The following is a 21,939-nucleotide window of genomic DNA, read 5'->3' as shown; positions in this document are numbered from 1 at the left end:
CACACTGCAACCAAGTTCTTATGGCAAGGAAAAATAGACTTTTATATATATATAGAAAAAATTTCTAAGACGCAATGTCTGCCAAAAAGATAGGTTTATACTGAATACATCTGCATCAAGTTTGACAGAAAAGATATAACCTTTACAGGTAGCTTCTAATAGGTGGCTGCACCTGTAAAAACAATTTGACAGAACATATCGGCATCTTCGTAACGTTTCACTTGGCTTGCTTTGCTCTCTCCTCCAGCACTACTGCAGCAACTTTGGCTGTGGACTTGGCAAACTCCGATGGTGTCATGACACAGATAGTGTTCTTGGGGTTGAGTGCGTTCCTGATCTTGAGGACTGACCATGCTGCACCAACGGCATGACCTGCTGCACCCAGCCCATCTTTGGTCATCACACCTGCCTGTTCTCCATACCTGCGGCACAGCGTCAGAGAAGTTAGCATACATGATGTCACCTCCATGCAAAAGCCTTTTCACACGGTTTTCGCCGATCACCCACATCCAAATTTCTCCCATCTTCAGTCGGTCTTGCACTCAAGCATAGCATCTTTATTGCAGATAGTCTTGCCACAGTTAGCTGCTTGTGACTAAACAAGCAAGTTGGAGGCATAACAGACGGGTGAGCATGCAGAAAGCGTCAAACTTCATGATTTCTTGAGCCTATGAAAGAAATAGGATGCAAATATTTTGGGCAGGCCTAAATTGATGATGTGCTTGTCACAATTTATCGTGTAGAGACTATGTATTGGTTCTTCGCTTGTAAAATCTCTTGGAAGTTGGAAACCCCTGATATTCTCAGTCGCGAAATTCCCATTGTTTTATTTGTGTTTCGTGGGGAGGTGCACAAGCTAACAAGCTTTGCCAAAGCTAGCATCTTGTGAAAAATGTCCTCCTCGCAGATTATTTTATTGCTTTAATCCATTTCAGTCTAGATCACATATTTATTCAAAAAAGACCATGGGAAAGCAATATACCTGTATGTTACAAGCTCGGTTGTCACATCAGAGGATGTTGTTAGAACATTCTTGCCAGCAACTTCAACAGCATCACAGACCTTACCTGTTTCAAAGAGATGAACTGTCAAAGCCACCATATCATCATGATGAACTGCTCGAGTAGTTTCATCACCAATAGCTGCACTGATCCAGGACTGCTAAGATTCATAATTTCATAGACTAAAACTAATTCCATGCTTGCTTCTATTCTAAAGACGCGGGGAAACTGTTGAGTTTTTCAGATGTGTTTGATAGTCGGCCTGGGAGTACGCATCATGTCTATTCTAGACTTCTAGTCGTTCCCTCATGGAATCCCTGATACATGTCCTTCCGCAGGCAACCAGGAAAGGTTCACCTCATAAAAAAAAAACAAAGCACGCTATAGGTACTGAACACTAACTCAATTTCAACTTGGAATGTTTAAACCAATCACATGCCATTATGTGAAATCCTGTTATGAATTTTGATGGTCGTCTTGCTTGTCACTATTTCTGTCATCTAACTGTCAGACCACTTCTAGGACTAAATCTGCTTCTTCCTGCAAAGTGCAGAAAAATGTAAAATATAATTTGAAGGTGTATTTCCAGACCTTTGCAATTGCGCATTCCAGACCTTTGAAACTAGTAGAAGAGATTTGGAAGAGGAGAAAGAAGATTCAGATAGACAAAAAGCATTCCACCAACAAAGAACACTAGCCGGTTAAAGGAGACAGCTGGGAAAAGAAAGCACACATGCATATTTCAGCAGCAGCTTCTCGAATGTGTCAGTCAACACCAATAACATTTGGCTATGATCATTTAAAAGAACAAATTTAGCCGCTTACCAAAGCCATCAATAGTTGCAAGGACAACCTCTCCTGGCAACAGTCTGAAAAACTTCTGACCCACTGCAGAATTCGTCACAGAGCTGGTAAAAAACCCTCCTACCCTCACGACACCACATAAAATTCCAGACATGACCTTCTGAGACATTTTGGTGACTTTCTTAGCCCTGCGTCAAGAACGCCAATGATTACAATTGAGAATAGATCACATTCGGAAACCAGTTTAAATCATTCTGATCCTTTTTTCTTTTTCTCCATGTATTTCCTCATGCTGTCATACAGCATAAAGAGTCTACGCTTACTGCCCCCACACGAGTGATTAATTTTTCTAAAATGATAGTTACTGCAAGTATTAAAGACAAGAAAAAGGAACAGAGTGTTGCACGTTAAGAGCATAACAAAAAAGTTTGAATTAAGAAAAACCAAGTTTCATAGATGATGAACATAAAGGTTGCACGAGAAAAACACCAAAATAGATCAAGAGAAGTAGAAATTGAACAAACACCACGGAGACCAAGAATGAGAATTCTCAACCTTTTGATCCTCTTCAACGTGTGCTTGTCAATCTCAGCAGGCTTAGAATTGGGGTCCATCCTCTTCTTCAAGAAGTCGTTCCCCCATTTCAATCGCTCCACAGTCACGTCTCCGCACCATATGATTCCCCGAACCAATTGTCCCGACCCAACCGCTACGGCCCGCGCCATCAACCCGCTGTAGTCATTCACATTAGGAGCCAGTGTGGTCCAATAAGCCGCAGCGGCCGCCTCCGCTCCCTCCTTGGCCGGCGGCTCAGAACCGGGAACTTTAGAGGCAGAATGCACAGAAAAGCAGCTATACTGCTGCAGGATGCCGTCCAATTCCGTCTTCTCCTGCCGCTCCGCCTCGAAAGTCAACCCGTAATTCAGCACCCAATCAGCGGCGTCGGAGCCCTGCTGCCCGGACTCCGCCGGCACGCGCAGCGAGAAAAAGTAGTGCGAGTCGTCGAGCTTAACGGCGGCTTCGTCCTTGGCCAACGGCCAATGCACGTTAGCAATCCGGGCGATCACGGCGATCATGTTTTCCGATTGGGTCAGGCGGACGATCGAGAAGTCACCGCCGGCGAGCTCGACGCTCTCGCGCTCATCGATGAGGTGGATGATAGCGCCGGGGACGGTAAGAAGGGTCTCCTCCTTTGCTTCACAAGGGGAGGCCTGGTTCGTGATTGGTTCGTCCGCCTCGCCATGGGGGAAGACATTTTTTGGGAGATCGGACTCAAGGAAAGAAGACGAACGAGGAGAAGAGGAGGAAGACGAAGAAGAAGAAGAAGATGAACAAAGAGGGGGTTCCGCCTCTTGGAGATCATCCAACGGACAGTTGGCAAAAGGAGGTTTCAGGGGAGGAAGTGCATTCTGGGAATCGATTGGACAAGAATAAGAAGAAGGTGGACAAGTTTGGCGTTCTATCTTTGCGGGATCAACGGACGAATGTTCGGAAGAAGAATGTATCGGGAGACGAAGTGCATTATGGGGATCGAGTGGAGATGCGGAACGGAGGTCATCTGTCTCTCTGGGATCGACTAATGAGCATTTGGCAGCAGAAGGTCTCATGCGAGGAGCTGCATTCTGGAGATCGATAGAAGAGGATGCTGATGATGATGAAGAGGAAGAATGGATGGTGGGCGCAAGGAGATTAGGTGACTCCTTAACTTCTTGATCTTCTTGGCGATTCTTTCTCCAAAAGAAAACCATCTTCTTCTGCTTCTTTCCGCAGTGCTGTTGCTCAGGATTTATTTCTTTCTTCGCATTTCCTCCGAGACGTTTGCGCACGTCGTCTTGGAGTTACAGAAGAGGAAGAGAGCGGAAGACGAAAGAAAAGCGTGGCGGTTGATGGACGTTGCATGTTGGCGGGGGGGAGGCGCTCGTCCTCGCCGTATGAGGTTGGCCACGTTTGACGGGGCAGCGAGTTCAGAGTCCATACTCTCCTGCACCGAACCGGTTCATATTACTAAATACAATTTAAGCTCCAAACTTGGTCCTAATCCGATAAACTTTTACATTAAACACTGTCAGGGCTGATTTTATACGTTTCGAGAACAATTTGATTGACGATTTATAAAAATAGCCCCACAACTTCGAAAGAAGGAGTGCAATATAGTTGTATATGCTATTGAGGAGCTCACATGTGAATCTATCAATGGGAAGCGAGGATACGTGGATGATAAATGAGGTGGGTCATGTCTTATGGGCCCTGTCTCCCTCAATCAAATACGTCCTTATCGATTGGTATGATCTCCCTTTTGTACTTATAAACGAAACACGGGCGTTCAATTCCTTTTACGAAGAAAGGCTCGACAGACTTGCCGGCAATTTCAAGTTTCCAATAAAGCTGAACCGCTCAGGAAACTGACATGTCTTCGAAAACATCGAACAGTTTACAGAAAATTTCATTTATTGTTTGTTGTTAAAATATAGAGAAGGAACAGAGATTGCGTTCTATTGTTCTGGTTTGAGGCCTCCATTCCTGTTCATTGATGCCATGAGTGGCAAAAAACAAAGGTATCGAAATGGAGAGAGCTGTCGAAATGTGGTGCTCTCTGCATTCATTGAATACTGTTCAAAATTATTTACCAAAGTTTGATTATTGGGATTCACTTGTGGATCAGCATGAGAGAGAGAGAGAGAGCTGAAACAAAATAAATGGCAAGCAAGAGGCATCTTTTGGATTCCTAAATGCAAAAAAAGAGAGGATCAGGTTCTTCTCCACTCAATGGATAAACATAGGCACCACCAATCCTTTCTCCCTCTCTCTCTCTCTCTCTTAATGTTTGGAAAATCCCCAATGGGCAGCAAAAAATAAATGTCTGATATGGCTGTCATTGTTCTCATAAGGGAACACCCACTTGTTGCCACATATGCATGTGTAAATGACTCTTATTATCAAGCACCTTGGTCCTTTTTTCTGTTTCAGGATTTTGAAATATCCTGAAAACTGCAATAGAAACAAGATCTTATGTTCTATTTTGGGGTCAATGTATTACTGATCTGAAAAAGGAAAGAACGGCGCCCACATTGTTGACGGAGAATCGGGTTTCCGGCTAATGCAGGGAATGCTCGGTCTTTGCTCTATAGAGAGTATAAACTTTTTGAATGGTGCAATTTGACATTGTGATAGGGAAATTCCAATTCACTTACTAGTAACTATTGTTTCACATCCCGAAAATAATTTAATATTTTTCCGGAAAGACATTTCCGGATCTGAAATTCGCCTGTAAACCTGACATAGATCTCAAAAAGACCCCAAGATAGCGTAAAAAAATTTAAGTAAACTCATGAGTTTTTTGGCATGGGTTCAGAAGAAGCACAATACTTGAAAAAAGTAGTCACAGCGACGTAACAGTGACATAAATATAATTGATATCTCAGAACTTTTGAACAGGAAAAAAAAAAAACCGAGTCTTCTGTACTGACATCCTAAAGTTTCAGTTTTCCTTTGCAACAGTTGACTTGGTAGTGGCTTAAAAGTCATCTTCTTCTTTATTCTTACTTGGCTTTTTGATGTGGGTTCTGAACCGTTGCATCAAAAGGAAAAATAAAAAACCATTATTGGAAGTTGCTTTAGACTTCAAACTTAAAAAGGCAGGCAGGTAACCCCAATAAGCCTAAACGCTTTCTTCTCTCATTTCTTCTACTCTAAAGTTTAGGGTTGTTTTGGAACTTGAGTGAACTTGTGATTACTTTGTTTAATGTGAGAGTAATGTTCGCTACAAGATGAATAACACCAACAAGAATTGAGTGAACTTATGATTACTTTGTTTAACGCGAGAGTAATGTTCGCTACAAGATGAATAACACCAACAAGAATCGAATTAACGACCGAGTTGCCCACTAAGCTGTCAAATTAAGACTTAAAAAACAAGAGAATAACCAACAATTGCACAGTTCATGGTAGAATATTTCTCTCTCTATCCTTTCCCTCTCTCTTTAAATCTGTTGCTTCCGGCCAACCTTAGGAACCTATCACCGACATCCTTTTTGGTTAGCCATGGCAAAATAAGGCATGGATTTGGGCCGCCAAATCATTTGGTTAGGGGGAGAAAAAAAAGTGAGGTATGTTCCCTCAAATATTCCGTCTAGACATAAAGTAGGACGTGGAATATTTGATGACACGTATGGATGATTCTATAAAGCATCAAGGCAAATGATTGGTGAGATCAATTAGTGCATAATCATGGTGTTAATGCAAGAATGTCATGAAATGAAAGTATGCTTCATTCATAGATGGCACTTTTTTCTTGAACTGAAAACTTCTTCAAGCCCATCGATGGAGAAGCTTTTTCATGGACAACGACGGCCGTTCACTTTGCATTATTTAGAGCGAACCGATTCCTTTAGAATCATCAGTGTAGTCCATGGGCCCTCGCATACTACCAAAGCTTAGTGACCACACTGTGGGGGGAGTGGAGTTGCCATGAATAAGCCCAATCCCATGGTCCGATAACAATAAGAAGGTCAAGTACTTTCTTGTGATTAACTTGGGGACTAGTTGGAAAGATTGAAAGTTTTTTAGTGTTCCATAGTTGAGAACATTCATTTATTTTTTGTGAGTATGAAAATATGCGTCGATGAGATGCGGATCAAAACACGAAACATCAAATGACTGGTTTGCTCTTCATGTTCAAATAGACGTCTTGAAAAAGCATCTTAAAAATTTCTAGGCAATCAAATACCTGAGGAATGATAACTCTATAAGCATATATATCTTTTAAAGTGTTTAATTTCTAAAACGAGACTTAATATTAAGTTGTGGATAGTACTATTAGAGGTGGGGTATGTAGTAGAATTGAAAACGAGTGGATGTCAAAAGAAATGAAAGTTTTTCCTTTGCACTATCATGAATGAGGCGGAAGGCTCGCCTCTCATCGGTCTCAAAACCGCACCAAGCTCATTCTCCTACCTTTGAGTAGTTGTTCATTCAATTCCTCCCCATTTTTTTAGCATAAAACACATATCAATGCCATATATTTACATAGTTCCCTAGGCCCACAACCTTTCGTGAATTATTAGGTCACCAAGCCGATTGTTCCTCTGATATCAGCAAGTGATACCCATTCATTTGACGTCAGATGCTAAATCTCCCTTTAAGAATTTGTGGAAATCAATACTCTTTTAATTAGTATGAGACTAACTTGCCAGCAACTTATAAGTATTTCTTAGTTTTTAAGTATGTGGAAATATTAAGTTATTTGTTTAATGATTAGAGAAAACCAGCTAAGTTTAGGAGAGATATAACAGAGTTGGTCGACTTGGGTGTCATGCAGATAACATGTCTTCAATTAAATTTAATTGATGTGGGTGTTACTTATCTGAATTGCAACGGTGCTATACACAATAATAGAGTGAAATGAAAGAACAAACACAAGAAGTTCCAAAAAAATCATAAAGATAAGTTAATTTGGCACAAATTCTCCCTTGAGCATGGGAGATTGTATTTTTGTGGTCTTTATTCACAAACGACTAATTTACTTAATTTGTTTTCTATCAACCGTTACAAGAACCATTCTTTTGGAAAATGATTTTTAAGCTACTAAGAAGTTGCATCAATAGATCGACACACGTGTAGGACGTGAATGATAGGCCGGAGTCGTGATCTAGTCGAGGGCACCTATCTCCACATCTAGTCTACCTGACTCTATGCAGTAGTGCATTTCATGCATTCATTACATCACGATCATAGCAGAAGGAGCATTTTAGCAGCTACTGTTGCCGCCAATCAAGCAAAAGATTTCAGATGAGAAGGTGGGGTGGGTCCAAGACCCAAAAAGGGCTGGCCGAAACAAGATGACCAAATTTGGGTAGCGAGTGCTGGACCCTCGCGGACCGAGCACACCCAGACGGAGTTGACTCGGTAGGTCCAGCGAGCCAAGGGCAAGTGGGGTCAGTCAGTCTTCCAGAAGGCAGGCCCACCGTGTTGCCAGGACGTCCGTTTCCCGCGAGTCGTCTGCCATATGGGGAAGCGAGCCCCCTTTCTGTCTCCGGCTCCCGGAGCCGCCGGAGGGAGAAAAGGCTAACCTTATTTTTTTTCACGTCCCAGTCTCCCGACGCTCACCTTTGGGAGAAGAAACCGATGCTGTGGCAAAAGGCTACGCCCTCGAAAGCAGTCTCAGGCGGCCCCTTCCGTCTCCCCTACACCTCGCCCGCTGTGTACGGTCACATCGCCTTTTTCTTCCGACCTCTCTCTCTCTCTCTCTCTCTCTCTCTCTGGTTAACTCTGCACTCTGCGAGTTCCAGAGCCCCCACCACGATTTCTTATTCTTATTCTCCTCCACTCTTTATCTAACCCACCCCCCACCATGATTCCTTATTCTTATTCGCCTCCACTCTTTATCTACCCACGCCTCCTTCCACCCTCTTCCCCACCTCCTCATAAGTCATATCTCTCTCTCTCTTTCTCTTACCAGAATGAAACCCACTATCTGGTTTCTTCCCTCTGTTTTCGTCTTCTTCGCCGTCGCCATCATCTCCTCGTTGGCAGACGATTTGTCGGTATTGCTTAAGCTGAAGACGTCGTTGGTGAATCGTAGCGTCGGAGGGTCAGGGCTCGACGACTGGGACCCTTCCGCCTCTCATTGCAACTTCACCGGCGTGACGTGCGACCAGGGGTACAGGGTGATCGCTCTCAACCTAACCAGGGTTCCTCTCTTTGGCTCGCTTTCTGCAGAGATCGCCTCACTCGACCACCTCGCCAGCCTCGTTCTCGCCGAGGACAACCTCACGGGAAAGATACCGCCGGAGATCTCTAACCTGACGTCGCTGCGATGTCTCAATCTTTCTAACAACAATCTTTCGGGTCGGTTTCCTCCTGGGTTCGGTAGATTGAGTGAGTTGGAGGTGCTAGATGTATATAACAACAACCTCACCGGTCCGCTGCCGGTGGAGTTGGGGGTGCTCCGCCGACTGCGCCTCCTCCACCTTGGTGGAAACTACTTCAACGGCAGCATCCCGATGGAATACTCTAATATCTTGAGCTTGGAGTACCTTGCGCTTACCGGGGATAGCCTGTCCGGCAGGATACCGCCGGAACTAGGTCGGTTGCAGAATCTTCAGCAGCTGTACCTCGGGTATTACAATACCTTCCAGGGCGGCATTCCACAGGAATTCGGCAACTTGAGCCGGCTGGTGCGGCTTGACATGGGTGAATGTAACCTTTCCGGCGAGATTCCGACCAGCCTGGGTCGCCTGAAGTCGCTCGATACCCTATTCTTGCAGTTCAACAACCTTTCCGGCTTGATTCCTCCCGAGCTCTCCGGGATGACGAGCCTGAAGTCCCTTGACTTGTCCAACAACCACCTCACTGGAGGGATTCCGGAGAGTTTCTCGGCTCTCCAGCAGCTGACGCTGTTCAACCTCTTTCGAAACCAGCTCTTCGGCAGCGTCCCGGCATTGGTCGCAGAGTTGCCGGCTCTGGAAGTTCTGCAGTTGTGGGAGAACAACTTTACTGGCGAACTGCCGGAGGATCTCGGCAAGAATGGACGCCTTGTTCTTCTCGACCTGACGACGAACCGTTTGACCGGCTTGATTCCCACCGGCCTCTGTACCGGCGGGCGCTTGCAAAAACTGATCCTTCTTGATAATTTCTTCTTCGGTCCGATTCCTGAGTCGCTTGGGGACTGCAAGTCACTGACGCGGGTCAGGCTTGCCCGGAATTATTTAAATGGATCGATTCCCGCTGGGTTTCTGAGTCTTCCTAACGTTGACATGGTTGAGCTCTCGGACAATTACATAACCGGCAGTCTGCCGTCAGAGATTTCGCCGTCGACGAACCTCGGCTGGCTCATACTTTCTAGGAACGGGCTTTCCGGAAGCATACCAGCGGGAATCGGTAATTTGATTGGGCTGCACACGCTCTTACTCGATGGTAATCGCTTGACCGGCAGCATCCCTCCGGAGATCACCGGCATGAAGCAGTTATCGGTTCTAAACCTAAGCCACAACGAGCTTTCCGGCGATATCCCTTCGAGCATAGTTCTCTGCAAGTCCTTGGGGACGATTGACCTAAGCGAGAACAACCTCTCTGGCGGCCTGCCGATCGATCTGCCGAATCTGTCCATACTCAACAACTTGAACGTCTCCCATAACCTCCTCAGCGGACAGATTCCGTCGGAGATGAACAGGATGAGCCTCACCCTGCTCGACCTGTCCTTCAACAACTTCTCAGGCGAGCTACCTACAGGGGGTGAACTCGACTTCTTCAATCAGAGCTCATTCGCCGCAAACCCTCATCTATGCAGCCCCCGCCTCGCCGCCTGCATTCCCATAGCGACCGACGCTCCGACAGGCTCGAAGCAGCTTCTCAGCCCCCAAAAACTGAGACTGGCTATCGGATTCCTCGTCTTCTTGGTGATCGCCGTCGCACTGTGGCTTGGGAGGGCATGTTGGATTCGTCGCTGTCGCCACTCCCAGGAGTGGAAGCTCACTCCATTCCACCGGCTGGACTTCACCTGCAGGGACGTTCTCGAGTGCCTCAAGGAGGACATGGTGATAGGAAAAGGCGGGGCCGGAACGGTCTACCGGGGAACGATGCCTTGCGGGACGGAGGTGGCGATCAAGAAGCTGCCGGGAATGGGGAAGAACAACCGGAACGACCACGGCTTCTCGGCAGAGATACGAACTCTCGGCCGGATCCGGCACCGGAACATCGTCCGGCTATTGGGTTGCTGCTCGAACGCCGAGACGAACTTGCTGGTATACGAGTACATGCCCAACGGGAGCTTGGGCGACTTCCTTCACGGGAAGAAGGGGGAGCATCTTCGGTGGGAGATGAGGTACAAGATCGCGGTGGAGGCGGCCCGGGGACTCTGCTACCTCCACCACGACTGCTCGCCCCTCATCGTTCACCGCGACGTCAAGTCCAACAACATTCTCCTCGACTCCGATTTCGAGGCTCACGTCGCCGACTTCGGCCTCGCCAAGTTCCTCCGCGACACCGGAGCTTCAGAGTGCATGTCCTCCGTCGCAGGCTCTTACGGATATATTGCTCCCGGTGAGTTTGTTTTCAACCTCACGCCGCTCCTCTCGCTCTTGTTTTCGTCTTGCACCCGGGAGGTCGATGGCTCTGGTTTGGTCTCGTCTCTCTATCCTTCCCGCTTTTGGACGGAAACGTAGGAACTGAAATGCCACGGGAATTTAATGTTCTCAACTTTTGGGTGTTTGGCCATTTCGCGGATTCACTCGAATGGGTGGCATTCGCCTGTTACATGCGACATCCAATATCCATGAACGTCTTGCCCAGGTGCGGAGTTGGACGTGGTTTATGGGAACTGGTAACCGTTTCTTACGAAAATATTTGATCCTTTTAGCCTCTCGTTCTTATAGAAAATCTGCGCCATTTTATTGTGAAGGAAAGTATTTTCTTTTGTTTTGTTATTGAAGTAGGACCTTTTCACGTACAGTTGCATGCTTGAAGTAGGAGCTTCTCTGTAACGTGTTTTGTAAAGGAGGAGCTTTTCTATTACGTGTCTCCGTCATCGCATTTCTTTTCTCTTTTATCCTACAAGATCGGCCATTCTTGTGAAACTTTTACGACAGGCTTTTGAAAGCTCATCCTTTTTGGCTTTTTGGGTAATGGAGATCGTGTTTTCAGATATGAGGCGGCGTAACTTTCCAGTAATATTTCATGTAAGTTCTCAAAACATGCTTTTATGGTTTTGGTATCGAAGAAATTAAGCCTCGAGAGCGAGAAGAACGCTACGATCTTCCGTGTTTTCTTCTTTCATCCTGCTTCTGGTTCTTGTTGTAGTAAAATTATGGGCAGTATAGAACGTTTTACTTTTTCAACATTAGTGTAAGTTGGAAAGTGGAAACCGTCTGCTTATCGGTTCCAAACAATTGTGCTCTGTTGGAATTTATCTTCAGGTGCAGGGAGCCTGTTGAGTGATCGAGAGAGCAAATTAAAGCAGTTTTTATTCTCATCTTGCTTCATCCACACGCAAGGAACCATTTGCATATCTACCATACAGAATAACGCCAATGTGGCTACGATATTCTCCACTCTCTCTCTCTCTTTGAATTATTGCCGTGCCCTCGCATCAACGGCGACCAACCTCTTACACCATAGGCAAATAACCCTCTGGTACAACTAGACGCCACGGCCATGCCGTCGATCCTTTCTTTGCACTACTGTTGTGGTCCTCATGGGCTCTTTTGGGCTGATTTTGCAGAGTATGCATACACCCTGCGGGTGGACGAGAAAAGCGACGTGTACAGTTTTGGGGTGGTTCTGCTGGAGCTGATAACCGGCCGGAAGCCGGTTGGTGAGTTCGGCGAGGGCGTCGACATCGTCAGGTGGGTGGGGAAGATGGTCTCGAGCTCCGTCGAGCCGGCGACTGTGGTCGCTTCCCTGGTTGATAGCAGGCTGAGTGACTACCCACTCGAGAGCGTCAAGCATATGTTCAACGTCGCCATGAGGTGCGTGGAGGAGGAGAGCTCCAAGAGGCCTACCATGAGGGAGGTGGTTCACATGCTCAATGGCCCGGCTTCTCTGCTCATCATCTGAAAAACGCTCAGCACTGGTGACGGACCTGAAGAACAAGGAGCAATAAAAGCGGAGAATCTGAAAAGAACAGAACTAGAAAACCTTGGTGTTGGTCTCATTTTCTGGCTTGGAGAGGTGGATATAAGTGAAGAACTCTTGAGAGTGGGGCAGAGTTGCGATCATGAAAAACGGGTTTTCTGTTGGCTTTGTTTTGTTGCCGTTGGGGTGTGTCTCACACCCTCTTCTTTGCCCTCTTTTTCTTCTTACTGAAAATCCCGCTGTCTTTCTCTTGGAGTCAAAATATCTTGTAGTTTTTCATCTGAAACTTCTTTTCCACCTTGCAGCTTGTAGTTTTTCGTCTGATCTTCTTTTCACCTTGCAGCTTTCCGGAAGGGGTGTGGAAAAGGGTGTCTTTTTTTTTGGCTCTCGAGAAAGATTGATTGATCGTGCTGTCATCGGCCTCGATGCCGTCACAGAGAGAGAGAGGGAAGGGAAGGAAAAATCAGAAAATGGAAATCATACTCATAAATCACGAAAGAAGTTGGTGGGTGAAAAAAATATAAACTGGGTGGCAACTGTCCAAAAAAAAAAAGAAAAAGTAATAATGGTGCCTGTTCTGTGCTGTAGATAAGACTCCCCTAGGACGTTCTCTACACCCGTGAACTTTATGTATTTAAAGTTGGGGATGTGAGTGCTGGAAGTTCACTGCTGACTAAGAACCTGACTGGAAAATTCCAGTTTCTTTGCATGTCCTTCTGTCTGCGCCCTTCCCTGCTGCATGATCAGCCAGTACTTGAAATGCATGATGATAAGCTCCTGTAATCTGTAAGATCAGGAAAAGTATGAAAACTTGTCCCAACGATGCGTTTAGCTTTCCACGGAGTGCTAATGGAAATTACATAATAGCAGTAAGCGTGAGCCTCTGAAGTAGATGGATGCTAAATGCACCTCCCACTTGAGGAATATTCTAATTCCATACCGTAGACCAGTTCATAAACTAAACACTATAAATGCAACCAGGATTTTCCTTCCAATAGTATAGATCAGACATTTGGCGCAGCTTTTCTCAACTAGGATTGGAGATGACGAGCTGACTGGCAGGCTCGTTTCAACGGAGCATCTCATAGCTCATAGTCGAGATATTGGATATGTTCGTTATCTCCAAAATTTGCTAAGCAAACAACATGTCCAAACATGCCTTAGTTGATCGTAAAGTTCAAGGGTGTACAATGCTTCACATCCTTATATCTCAAGTTTTCTAAGAACTGCGCGTTTCTGTTCACAAATATGTAGACTCCGAAGTATCCTGACTCAAAATATCAAAACCAAAATGAACAGTGAGACAAACATATAGATTAAGGTAATAAGTTCAAAAAGAGTTGCAGTAATCTGTTTGATATCACTAGCTGTAGATGTTACATACTGCAGTTGCATTTATTAATGCTAGCACTATTCGTATTATATTTTGACGAATTTTCTTTCGTTTGCAGAACAAGCAATTTGGAGGTAAGACACTCAGCTATGTTGGTATCGACTTCTCAATAAAACTCCGGTGAAACACTAATGAACCTTTAAAAATCTTCATATGAATAAGCATAATCAAACAAGTTTGATGAGTGAATGTTGAATGCATTTGATGGTAAAAATGACCCAACAGAATCCAGTGAATTCCGCATTTTGTTCAATCATATCTAACGACCTTATAGGTGACCACGGCTCATCCTGCTGGACCCTTCTTTTGGCCAGATCGTTGAATGAATAGGGCGTTTGATTATTCCTGATTCTAGATTATGAGGGGCTAATTTAACTTTAAAGCTATAGTTTTTAATAAATCAAGCATGGATTTTAAGACCACCATTGTGCTTTCAATTTCTGGATCTCAAGTAAGAAGAAGGGGAGATCTGACTAGAGAATTGCAAATTTATGACATAATTTTTGCATAGAATTTCAAATTCTTGTTAGAAATTAATGGTCTAAAAATCACTAGATCTAGGACATGAAGATGAAGACAGAAGATCCCCATTGAAGTGATTAGTGGAGATCGTAAGTGGTAAGAGTGAGTGATTTGCTGCTCAAGTCCTTTTGGGGTGCGGCTGCTGCGTTTCGGCGCTATCTGACTCGTTGCACAAGGAAAGAACCACGGGAGAGAGGGGGTGATGGCGAGATACGACGGGGCGATCACAGTGTTCTCCCCCGACGGGCACCTCTTCCAGGTGGAATACGCACTGGAGGCGGTTCGCAAAGGGAACGCGGCCGTCGGCGTCGGGGGAACCGACACCATTGTCCTCGGCGTCGAGAAGAGGTCCACCGCCAGGCTCCAAGATTCCCGGTGATCAACTCTCTCTCTTCCCTCTCTCCCTCTCTCTCACATCAATGCCATCGCCCGTCACCCCCTCTCTTCTCTTTTGCGTTAGAGAGCTTTGAATCCACATATATGATCCACAGTTTAGTCAGAGTCGCAACCATGAACCGAACCGTGTCATGGTTTACCGAACGATTTTCGTGCGACGCCATTTTTTATGGTTTTGGACCTTTGGTTGAAGAGCGAAGACGAAATGAGTGGAGTGGCTACTTTTTTGTTTTTTATGTTACTCAATTAGCTTCTGTTTTTTCTTCGAGGTAGTGGCCGAGGAAGGTAACTTCGCCAATTTTTACAGTTTGAAAGGCGCAGTGACGATCCGTTTAGCTATAAAATCGTGCAAAACGTCAATTTTCAACTAATTGGTGGCATTGTGGTATAGTGATTGAGTTGGCATTTGGATTTAACCTGGAGTCTTGTTTTTTTTCTCATTCTCTGATTTTGCTTTTCACGTCCATCTTCTTTCTCGTACGAATGAAAAAAAGAAGAAGAAGAAGAAGAAAGCGTCACTGGTTCTGCTTAGTGCCAATCTCGTGCAACTTCTGACGGCAAATTTTAGTGAATGGGATAAACCATTTTTTTAATCTTTCAACCCCCAATTTGTCTCGCCTACAAAGAATTATCCGTTCTTTTGTATGTACTGAAATTTTGCGTGGCGTGATGAAAATTAAAGATGCTTGATCTCATAAGGAGTTAAAGATAACTGATTCTGATCCCATTGTTCTTTATATCCAAAAAGACTCGGCGATGGATGTTTAGAAAATCTTGTCAACAGTTGCAAATCTTGTTCTGGAACTTAATTGATCCATGTTTTGCTGGCCATAGTGCATTTGATGATGTTATTCGTATCGCCTGTGTCTACAAGCTAAAAGTGTTGCCGTAAAAAAGATAATCCTTCTGGTTCACTAAGAACTGCAAAGGGAAAAGGACAGCGGTTGGGCAAGTTGTAATCGATTTGATTTAAATATTTAATAATGAAAAATTCCATTTAGGTTTTCAGTCTACAAAATGAAAGCACGTCTTTGAAATGTGTTTGCTTATTTGGTTTTTGCTCTTTCTTGTGCAGAACTGTTAGGGAAATAGTAAATTTGGATTATCATATTGCGTTAGCCTGTGCTGGGCTGAAAGCAGATGCAAGAGTTCTTATAAATAAAGCGTGCATAGAATGCCACGTTATGTTGCTGGGCTTCAGCAGAAGTATACTCAAAGTGGTGGTGTCAGACCATTTGGCCTTTCAACCTTGATTGTTGGTTTTGATCCTTACACTGGTGGTCCATCACTCTATCAGACAGATCCCTCTGGAACATTCTCTGCCTGGAAATCCAATGCCATAGGAAGAAACTGAATTTTCCATGCGGGAGTTCTTAGAAAAGAATTATAAAGAGACATCAGGGCAAGAAATTGTGAAGCTTGCAAATCGTGCTTTTCTTGAAGTGATTCAGCTTTCATGAAAGGGGGAATTGGAGGAGGTTTGGGTTATGTAGGTTGTATATTAATGAACCATATAGGCCCAACCTTTGTTTCATCTAGAATATTGAAAGTTGCTGGCTTCCTCTCCCTCGTGAATGCATTGACTAATTCAATCTTATCTTTCAGGCTATCACCATCATTTGTAGTTGCTGCCTATATATGTGCATGTGCATGTGTGTGTGTGTGTGTGAAGTAGGAGGAGGAGGAGGGGGGAGATAGACATGGCAGTGACGGTTAGTTTTAGAAGTGTAAAATTTGATTTGTGCGTCAGATTTTCGTGATTTACTTTGTTCTTAGGTTTTAGACAATTGCGTCCATTTGTATGGTTGGATTTGTGAAAACAGGATACTAGGCCTTTTAGGGTTTTAATAGCATGATACCAGCCAACTGGTGCTTTTGACTTCTTGCGTGCAAAGTCACAAAGCAAGAATGTCAGTAAGTACAAGATGATCAGTGAAATAAGAAGCATTACAGGTGCAGTACCCAAGAAACAATGAGGCAAGTAGGATAACAGTCTAAGTTTCTATACACTGAAAATAATCCCTGTGCATTTGTCTGCAGGGTGGTTTGGTCTAAGTGTAGAGATTATCCAATTTGCTGCTTTTCTCTCTAAACCCCTTGTTCTTTTTCTTGGCAAATGTATCTGCCACCATGTTAAAAAGAGGCAGCATCTCCAAGGGGTGGGAATCTCTCATAAAACGACATAGCCATACTAGTGGTTGTGGTCTCAATGTTGAGCATTTAACTTCTGGTTGGAATGATATCTTCATCTCCTTTCCAGTTGATGTCCATACATGCCTAGCTGTGAGCCTTGAAGGAAAAAAAAAATGTTTCAGCATTTAGTTGTAGTCACGACGTCCTCTTCCTACTTCACTTCGGCTTCTATCAAGAAATAACACATCTTATCATCAGAAACCATTTGATCTCTATACCGTAAATCTTGTTGCTGGAACCATTTGTTCATTGTTCTTGTTGACACTTAAAAGAGGTTTAGTTGCTTAACTTTCTTAATAATGCATAATACTCTTATCTACTGGAGAAACTGACCTTGATTAGTTATCAGATGAAATGTCTTTCCAGTTATACATTGAAATTTTTATATCAGAAGTTGATGGCAACCATCTTTTAGGCAGCGTCCATAGCATGTTTATATGTTCTACCCAGGAATATGCTTAACAAGCTTTGCATGTGTTCTTTTTTTATGTATTTAGCTCAAAGGAGTGAGCTTACTATTGCTTCCCTTTGCCAGGACTTGATTTTGTTAAGAACCTTTCTGTGGACTATGAACCCTTCACTCCTTGGTCATGTTTCCCTAGTTAAATGTGCCTGCATGTTGGTATATTGATAGCATTCATTTCTCTGATTTGGAGAAGCTGATCCTAAATTCTTGTGCGTAAGGTTGTGGAGGGTGGAGGGAAGAACATCGAGATTGCTGTGATGACAAGAGATAAGGGACTGCAACAACTAGAAGAATCTGAAATTGACTCCATTGTGGCTGAAATTGAGGCAGATAAGGCAGCTGCTGAAGCAGCCAAGAAGGCATCCCATAAAGAGGGCACCCCTTGAACTCTTTCTTTTGTTCCATATGCTGACATGGCTTAGAAGTCATTGGAGAGAAAATGTGGCACTTTTTTTAATTTGTCAAGGATTAGCTTACAAGTTACAAACTAACAAGAGGGATTAGTTTTATCATTTTATGAAGGATAGTTGTCCCACGTTCTCTTGTTTTTACCCTTTCAAGTTTGTATACTTATGATCTTCAAATGCTAGATAGCTAGAGGTAATTCCATGTACAAAATTCAGTCATGTTACCTGATCTTCTTCACACAAACTTTCATCCAGAAGGAGCCTTAGGCAAGGGTATATATATGTTGGTAAGGATTAAAGCAGTGGATGTAAGCGTGACAGGGTTTGTCTTACTGAACGGCCATTGATTATTGAAAGCTTCACTTATCCAACTTTTCATGTTACTGGCGTCTTTGTGGTTGAAAAAGTATGGTATGGCCTTTCATTTGGAGCTTATGGTGGAGACGGTAAGCCAATCAGATGGGAAGTCGATTGAGCTTGAAAAGTGACCAGCACCAGTACCATTTATCATGAACACTTGGTAACTTCTCTTTCCTGCATCTAGGATGCGTGGAGTTTGGTATTTGATCTGTGGGAATTATGTGTAGTTATGGTGCTATGACACCAAATTTGGCTTTTGAATTTTGTTTTGTTTCACATGAAAATCGTTTGAAAGTGGTCTCAAATGGCTGACACGTTTCATTTAACAACGTCTACCAATTTTTTTTTCAGATGTTATTGTTTTCAGGAATGTGATGCCTCTTTTTAATTCGATGTGGGGGAGTGATGGTTGTTTGTGCCTCATTTATCTGACACCTAATATAATGCTCGCAAGCAGCCTATTGATTCCGACAGGCCAGAGCTAAAATTCTTGACTCCCACATATTCACGAGCCTGGCGATGTCAACAGCTTGGATGCATCATTATCATGTTCGATTTGGTTTGGCAGATATTTTACATATTCAGATTAAGGAAATTCTTTACTGTATCTGAACCTGATTTTTTAACTCACAAACCAGAATTTGTCGCATCCATATCCGACCGTTATGTACAGCGGAATCTTAATCGCAGTATGATGTGTTAATTGTTAAGGGACGATTTTTATGGTTATTGGATCTAGAAATGTTTAGTTGAAAATGAATCCAAATCTGATACGATATTCATTCGAAACCAAATGTCGTTTGTTAAATTCAAATCGGATCCACAATTTCTTAATTGGATAATTTTTTTGAAGAAACATTTCTTATGGATATGTAATCCGAATCTGGTGATTGACATCACTATACAGGCCGGATCGGATTTTGATGCAACAAAAAAAAAAAGTTGTTTTGGGTTCCTATTTCTAATCCATGACCGACTGTCAATATGTTGATTTGGGCATTTATTTACTTCTGTTGAATGACATATGTCTTTATATATCAGAGTGAGGGTTTCGACTATTTTATTTATTTAACAAATTTTACTAATACATTTTAACTACTTCGGCGGCTATACCGGTGGACAAACACATATATGTAGGTCCATGCTAATCTTTTTTATATCTTTTCAACTTTATGGGATGTCTCCAACGAGACACACATACGTGTAGGTCAATTATAACAAAGACCTGGTTCGGGCTGGTGGGCCAATGAAAGTTTGGTTTGGTTGTCAGTTCAATTCATATAGGTGCTATTTTTCTGAACTGTAAACCGTGGATGTACTACAATCTAGCTGATAAGTGTCGTGTTTTCCTTCTAAATCCTGAAGCAGCCCTGGACCCCAAAAGTGGCGCATGGGGTAGGGAGAGTGCGGTTTCAACCCCTCATCAAAACCACAAAATCTCAATCCTAGATTCAACCCATTTTGTAGCTTTTCCTTTGCAGGACCTTTTGGTTTGGCTTATTTGGTAAAGTAGCTCTTGGTCGGCAAGTGTAGGTATCAAGCCTAACTTAAGACCAGAAATTAGGCATTTCCAGTAAACGCGGTTTAGTCACAGAAGGAGCATCAAATCTGGTAGATTGGAACTTATTATAGATGTAAGAGTAAAAATCCAGTTCTTTGACTGTACCAAGTTTGTTCTCATCTCATTTCTTGTGCAGTTGTGTTCAGGATTTCCAGTAATATAGAGATTGTAGGGTTTTTTTTCTCTAGCTCCTGATTCTTGTGGCTAATGGTTAAGGATCTGAAATTTTATGGCATATGGTTAACAAATTCATGATATAATTACATGCATCTTCTAAACAAGAAATTTTATGACCCAAAATCTCATATTATAGAAACTTACTAACTTAGGCATCTAAGAGGCATTTTTATAAAAAGATACTTGCTTTTTTTTCAATTTTAGGCAGAAAGCAGGGCCTTTCCATGAAATTTCTTTCCCAAAGAAAAAACCTGGATGGAAGGTTCTATTGGTGTATGCAACTTACCTACCCTCTTGAAAAAGTGAGGCTGAGAAACCTAATTTCTTATTGGAGAATAAAATGCCCCACATCTGGAATTACATTAAAAAAAAAAACTTTTTGTGTGTTCCCTTTTTGTTTGATTAACTTTAAGTTCGTACTTTAGCATTTTTATTTTTCTTTGTTTTTGGCTTTGTTAGGTCTTCTTGGAGTCTTTTGCTGATAGCTACCCTTAAAATCATTTTAAAGTCACTGTTCACCTGGGCCACTGGCATTGCATGTGGCCCAAATTTCTTCTCAATGTTCATTCTTTTCCTTTTTCCTCCATGCTCACGTTTCAGTTGACATTTTGGGGTCAATAATGCAATTCTGCTTAGACACAGTGATGGAGCCACATGGTGACTCGTGTGGGCAATTGTCCACGTCAATCTCTTAAATTTTTTTTATTTTTAAATGGGTAATTCTAAACATTTATTATTATATAAATATAAGTGCCCCACCAAATATAACTATCGTAAACGAGTGCTCTTCCAACTAATTTTTCTAGCTCCGCCACTGCTTAGACACGTAGCATATATTATTAGAAAACCAATTAATCATGTTCGTTTTTTCAAAAAAATGACTGCAAGCAATCTTTAGCGAAATTCCGTGTTTAAGAATTTTATAATAAAAATCAAATGAATTTTTCTTTTTTTGCTTTGGATTTAAGTTTGATGGAAGTAATTACACCAAACACTCATGCGTTCACCATATTTTTTTCAAAACTTTTATGGAGGTCAAATCAAAAGTTTACAAATATCACAGGTTCAAATTAACTCCCATGTTACTCAGACTTTCGGATTATACATCCAGTGGATCGGATCCAGGAGAACTGACGTTTGTGTGACTAATAAATTTCCTTTTGATTTTGGCAAAGAAATAGTATGAAAAATCTTTTCCAGGAGTTCCTCACGTCCACTCAATTATTAGGTCAAGCGCTCATGTCCCACATTAATTCTTGAGCCGCCTGAAAGTGATTCTCATATATATATATATATATATATATATTGTCGGAAATTTCAAGTGGCAAAAGTACCCACAAGTAAATTTGTTGCAAATTCGGCAGACCATGCCAGATTCAAGTTTATTCAGTTTACCCCCTCGATAAAGCTCTCAATTCACAACAAATGTTTGCTAGAACTTGATCGAAAAGTGCTTCTTTGGTAAGTTGAGCGACTAGTCATGCGGCCACCCTTTTCACCTTGAAGGGTCACATTGGCGATGAGGACTTTTCATTATGAGTTGTCATGAAGAAGATTAATGGTTCATGTTGTTAGGTAACAATGATTGATCTTAGTTTTAGGTGAACTTTTGTAGATCAGAATTGTCCATCCCTGTAGGCTCCATAGGAGGTATGAAGTGGCCAGCATTATCTCCGCCCTACTCACCAAAAATATGTATTAACGAGTGATTCTATGTTTGATAGCCTTGGATCTCAGATCTGAAGTTGATTTTAAATCCATGTTGGATTAAATCCACAGACAGTGGATTTTTCAATTTTGGATTTCATCAAGAAAGTTAGTTTGAGATAGAGGAGATGGTCAATTCTTGCCTTCCTATTTATAAAAAAAAAAAAATCAGAGTTTAAATTCTTATGTATATATAACATAATGAAACGATGTTATATATCTATGTATAATGTACTCATCAAGAAAGTTGGTTTAGTTTGTTAATTTGCCGAGGAATAGAGCCAAGATATGCAGTGTTTGTTACAGAGGGTTGACTCATTATGGTTTGTCAATTAACAGCGAAAGAAATAGATGACGAAGCAGATCAATAACAACAATGGCAG

The 21,939-nt window shown here is 42.8% G+C and overlaps 3 protein-coding genes across 5 annotated transcripts; 2 read left to right on the top strand and 1 right to left on the bottom strand.

Annotated features, from left to right (window-relative positions):
* Positions 1-125: 125 nt before the first annotated feature.
* On the bottom strand, positions 126-3,636 carry LOC116260521 (senescence/dehydration-associated protein At4g35985, chloroplastic-like). The gene is made up of 4 exons (XM_031638947.1): positions 2,361-3,636; positions 1,827-1,993; positions 983-1,067; positions 126-422 (listed from the first exon to the last, which is right to left on the bottom strand). Exons 1-4 carry the CDS (start codon positions 3,551-3,553, stop codon positions 218-220), a joined length of 1,650 nt encoding a protein of 549 aa, XP_031494807.1. The 5' UTR covers positions 3,554-3,636; the 3' UTR covers positions 126-217.
* Positions 3,637-7,514: 3,878 nt separating this feature from the next.
* On the top strand, positions 7,515-13,211 carry LOC116260520 (receptor protein kinase CLAVATA1-like). Of its 3 annotated transcripts, none has more exons than XM_050079642.1 (3): positions 7,515-10,844; positions 11,717-11,933; positions 12,022-12,157. In XM_050079642.1, coding segments are annotated over exons 1-3 (2,799 nt in total). In that variant the 5' UTR covers positions 7,515-8,263; the 3' UTR covers positions 12,023-12,157. The 3 variants fall into 3 exon arrangements, 2 of the variants coding, with proteins under 2 accessions (XP_049935599.1, XP_031494806.1); XR_004174115.2 differs by lacking the exon at positions 11,717-11,933 and adding an exon at positions 12,718-13,211 and having other exon boundaries at positions 7,591-10,844; positions 12,022-12,560; XM_031638946.2 differs by lacking the exon at positions 11,717-11,933 and having other exon boundaries at positions 7,591-10,844; positions 12,022-12,691.
* Positions 13,212-14,080: 869 nt separating this feature from the next.
* Positions 14,081-18,122, top strand: LOC116259998 (proteasome subunit alpha type-7). Its single transcript, XM_031638049.2, is given in 5 exon segments — positions 14,081-14,664; positions 15,761-15,861; positions 15,864-16,036; positions 16,038-16,127; positions 17,563-18,122. Coding segments are annotated over 5 exon segments (705 nt in total). The 5' UTR covers positions 14,081-14,491; the 3' UTR covers positions 17,731-18,122.
* Positions 18,123-21,939: the final 3,817 nt, after the last annotated feature.

This window comes from Nymphaea colorata, chromosome 9 (genome assembly GCF_008831285.2).
Source record: "Nymphaea colorata isolate Beijing-Zhang1983 chromosome 9, ASM883128v2, whole genome shotgun sequence".
NCBI lineage: Eukaryota > Viridiplantae > Streptophyta > Magnoliopsida > Nymphaeales > Nymphaeaceae > Nymphaea > Nymphaea colorata.
The sequence above is the reverse complement of the archived record's forward strand: the minus strand, read 5'-3'. Positions and strand labels throughout refer to the sequence as shown.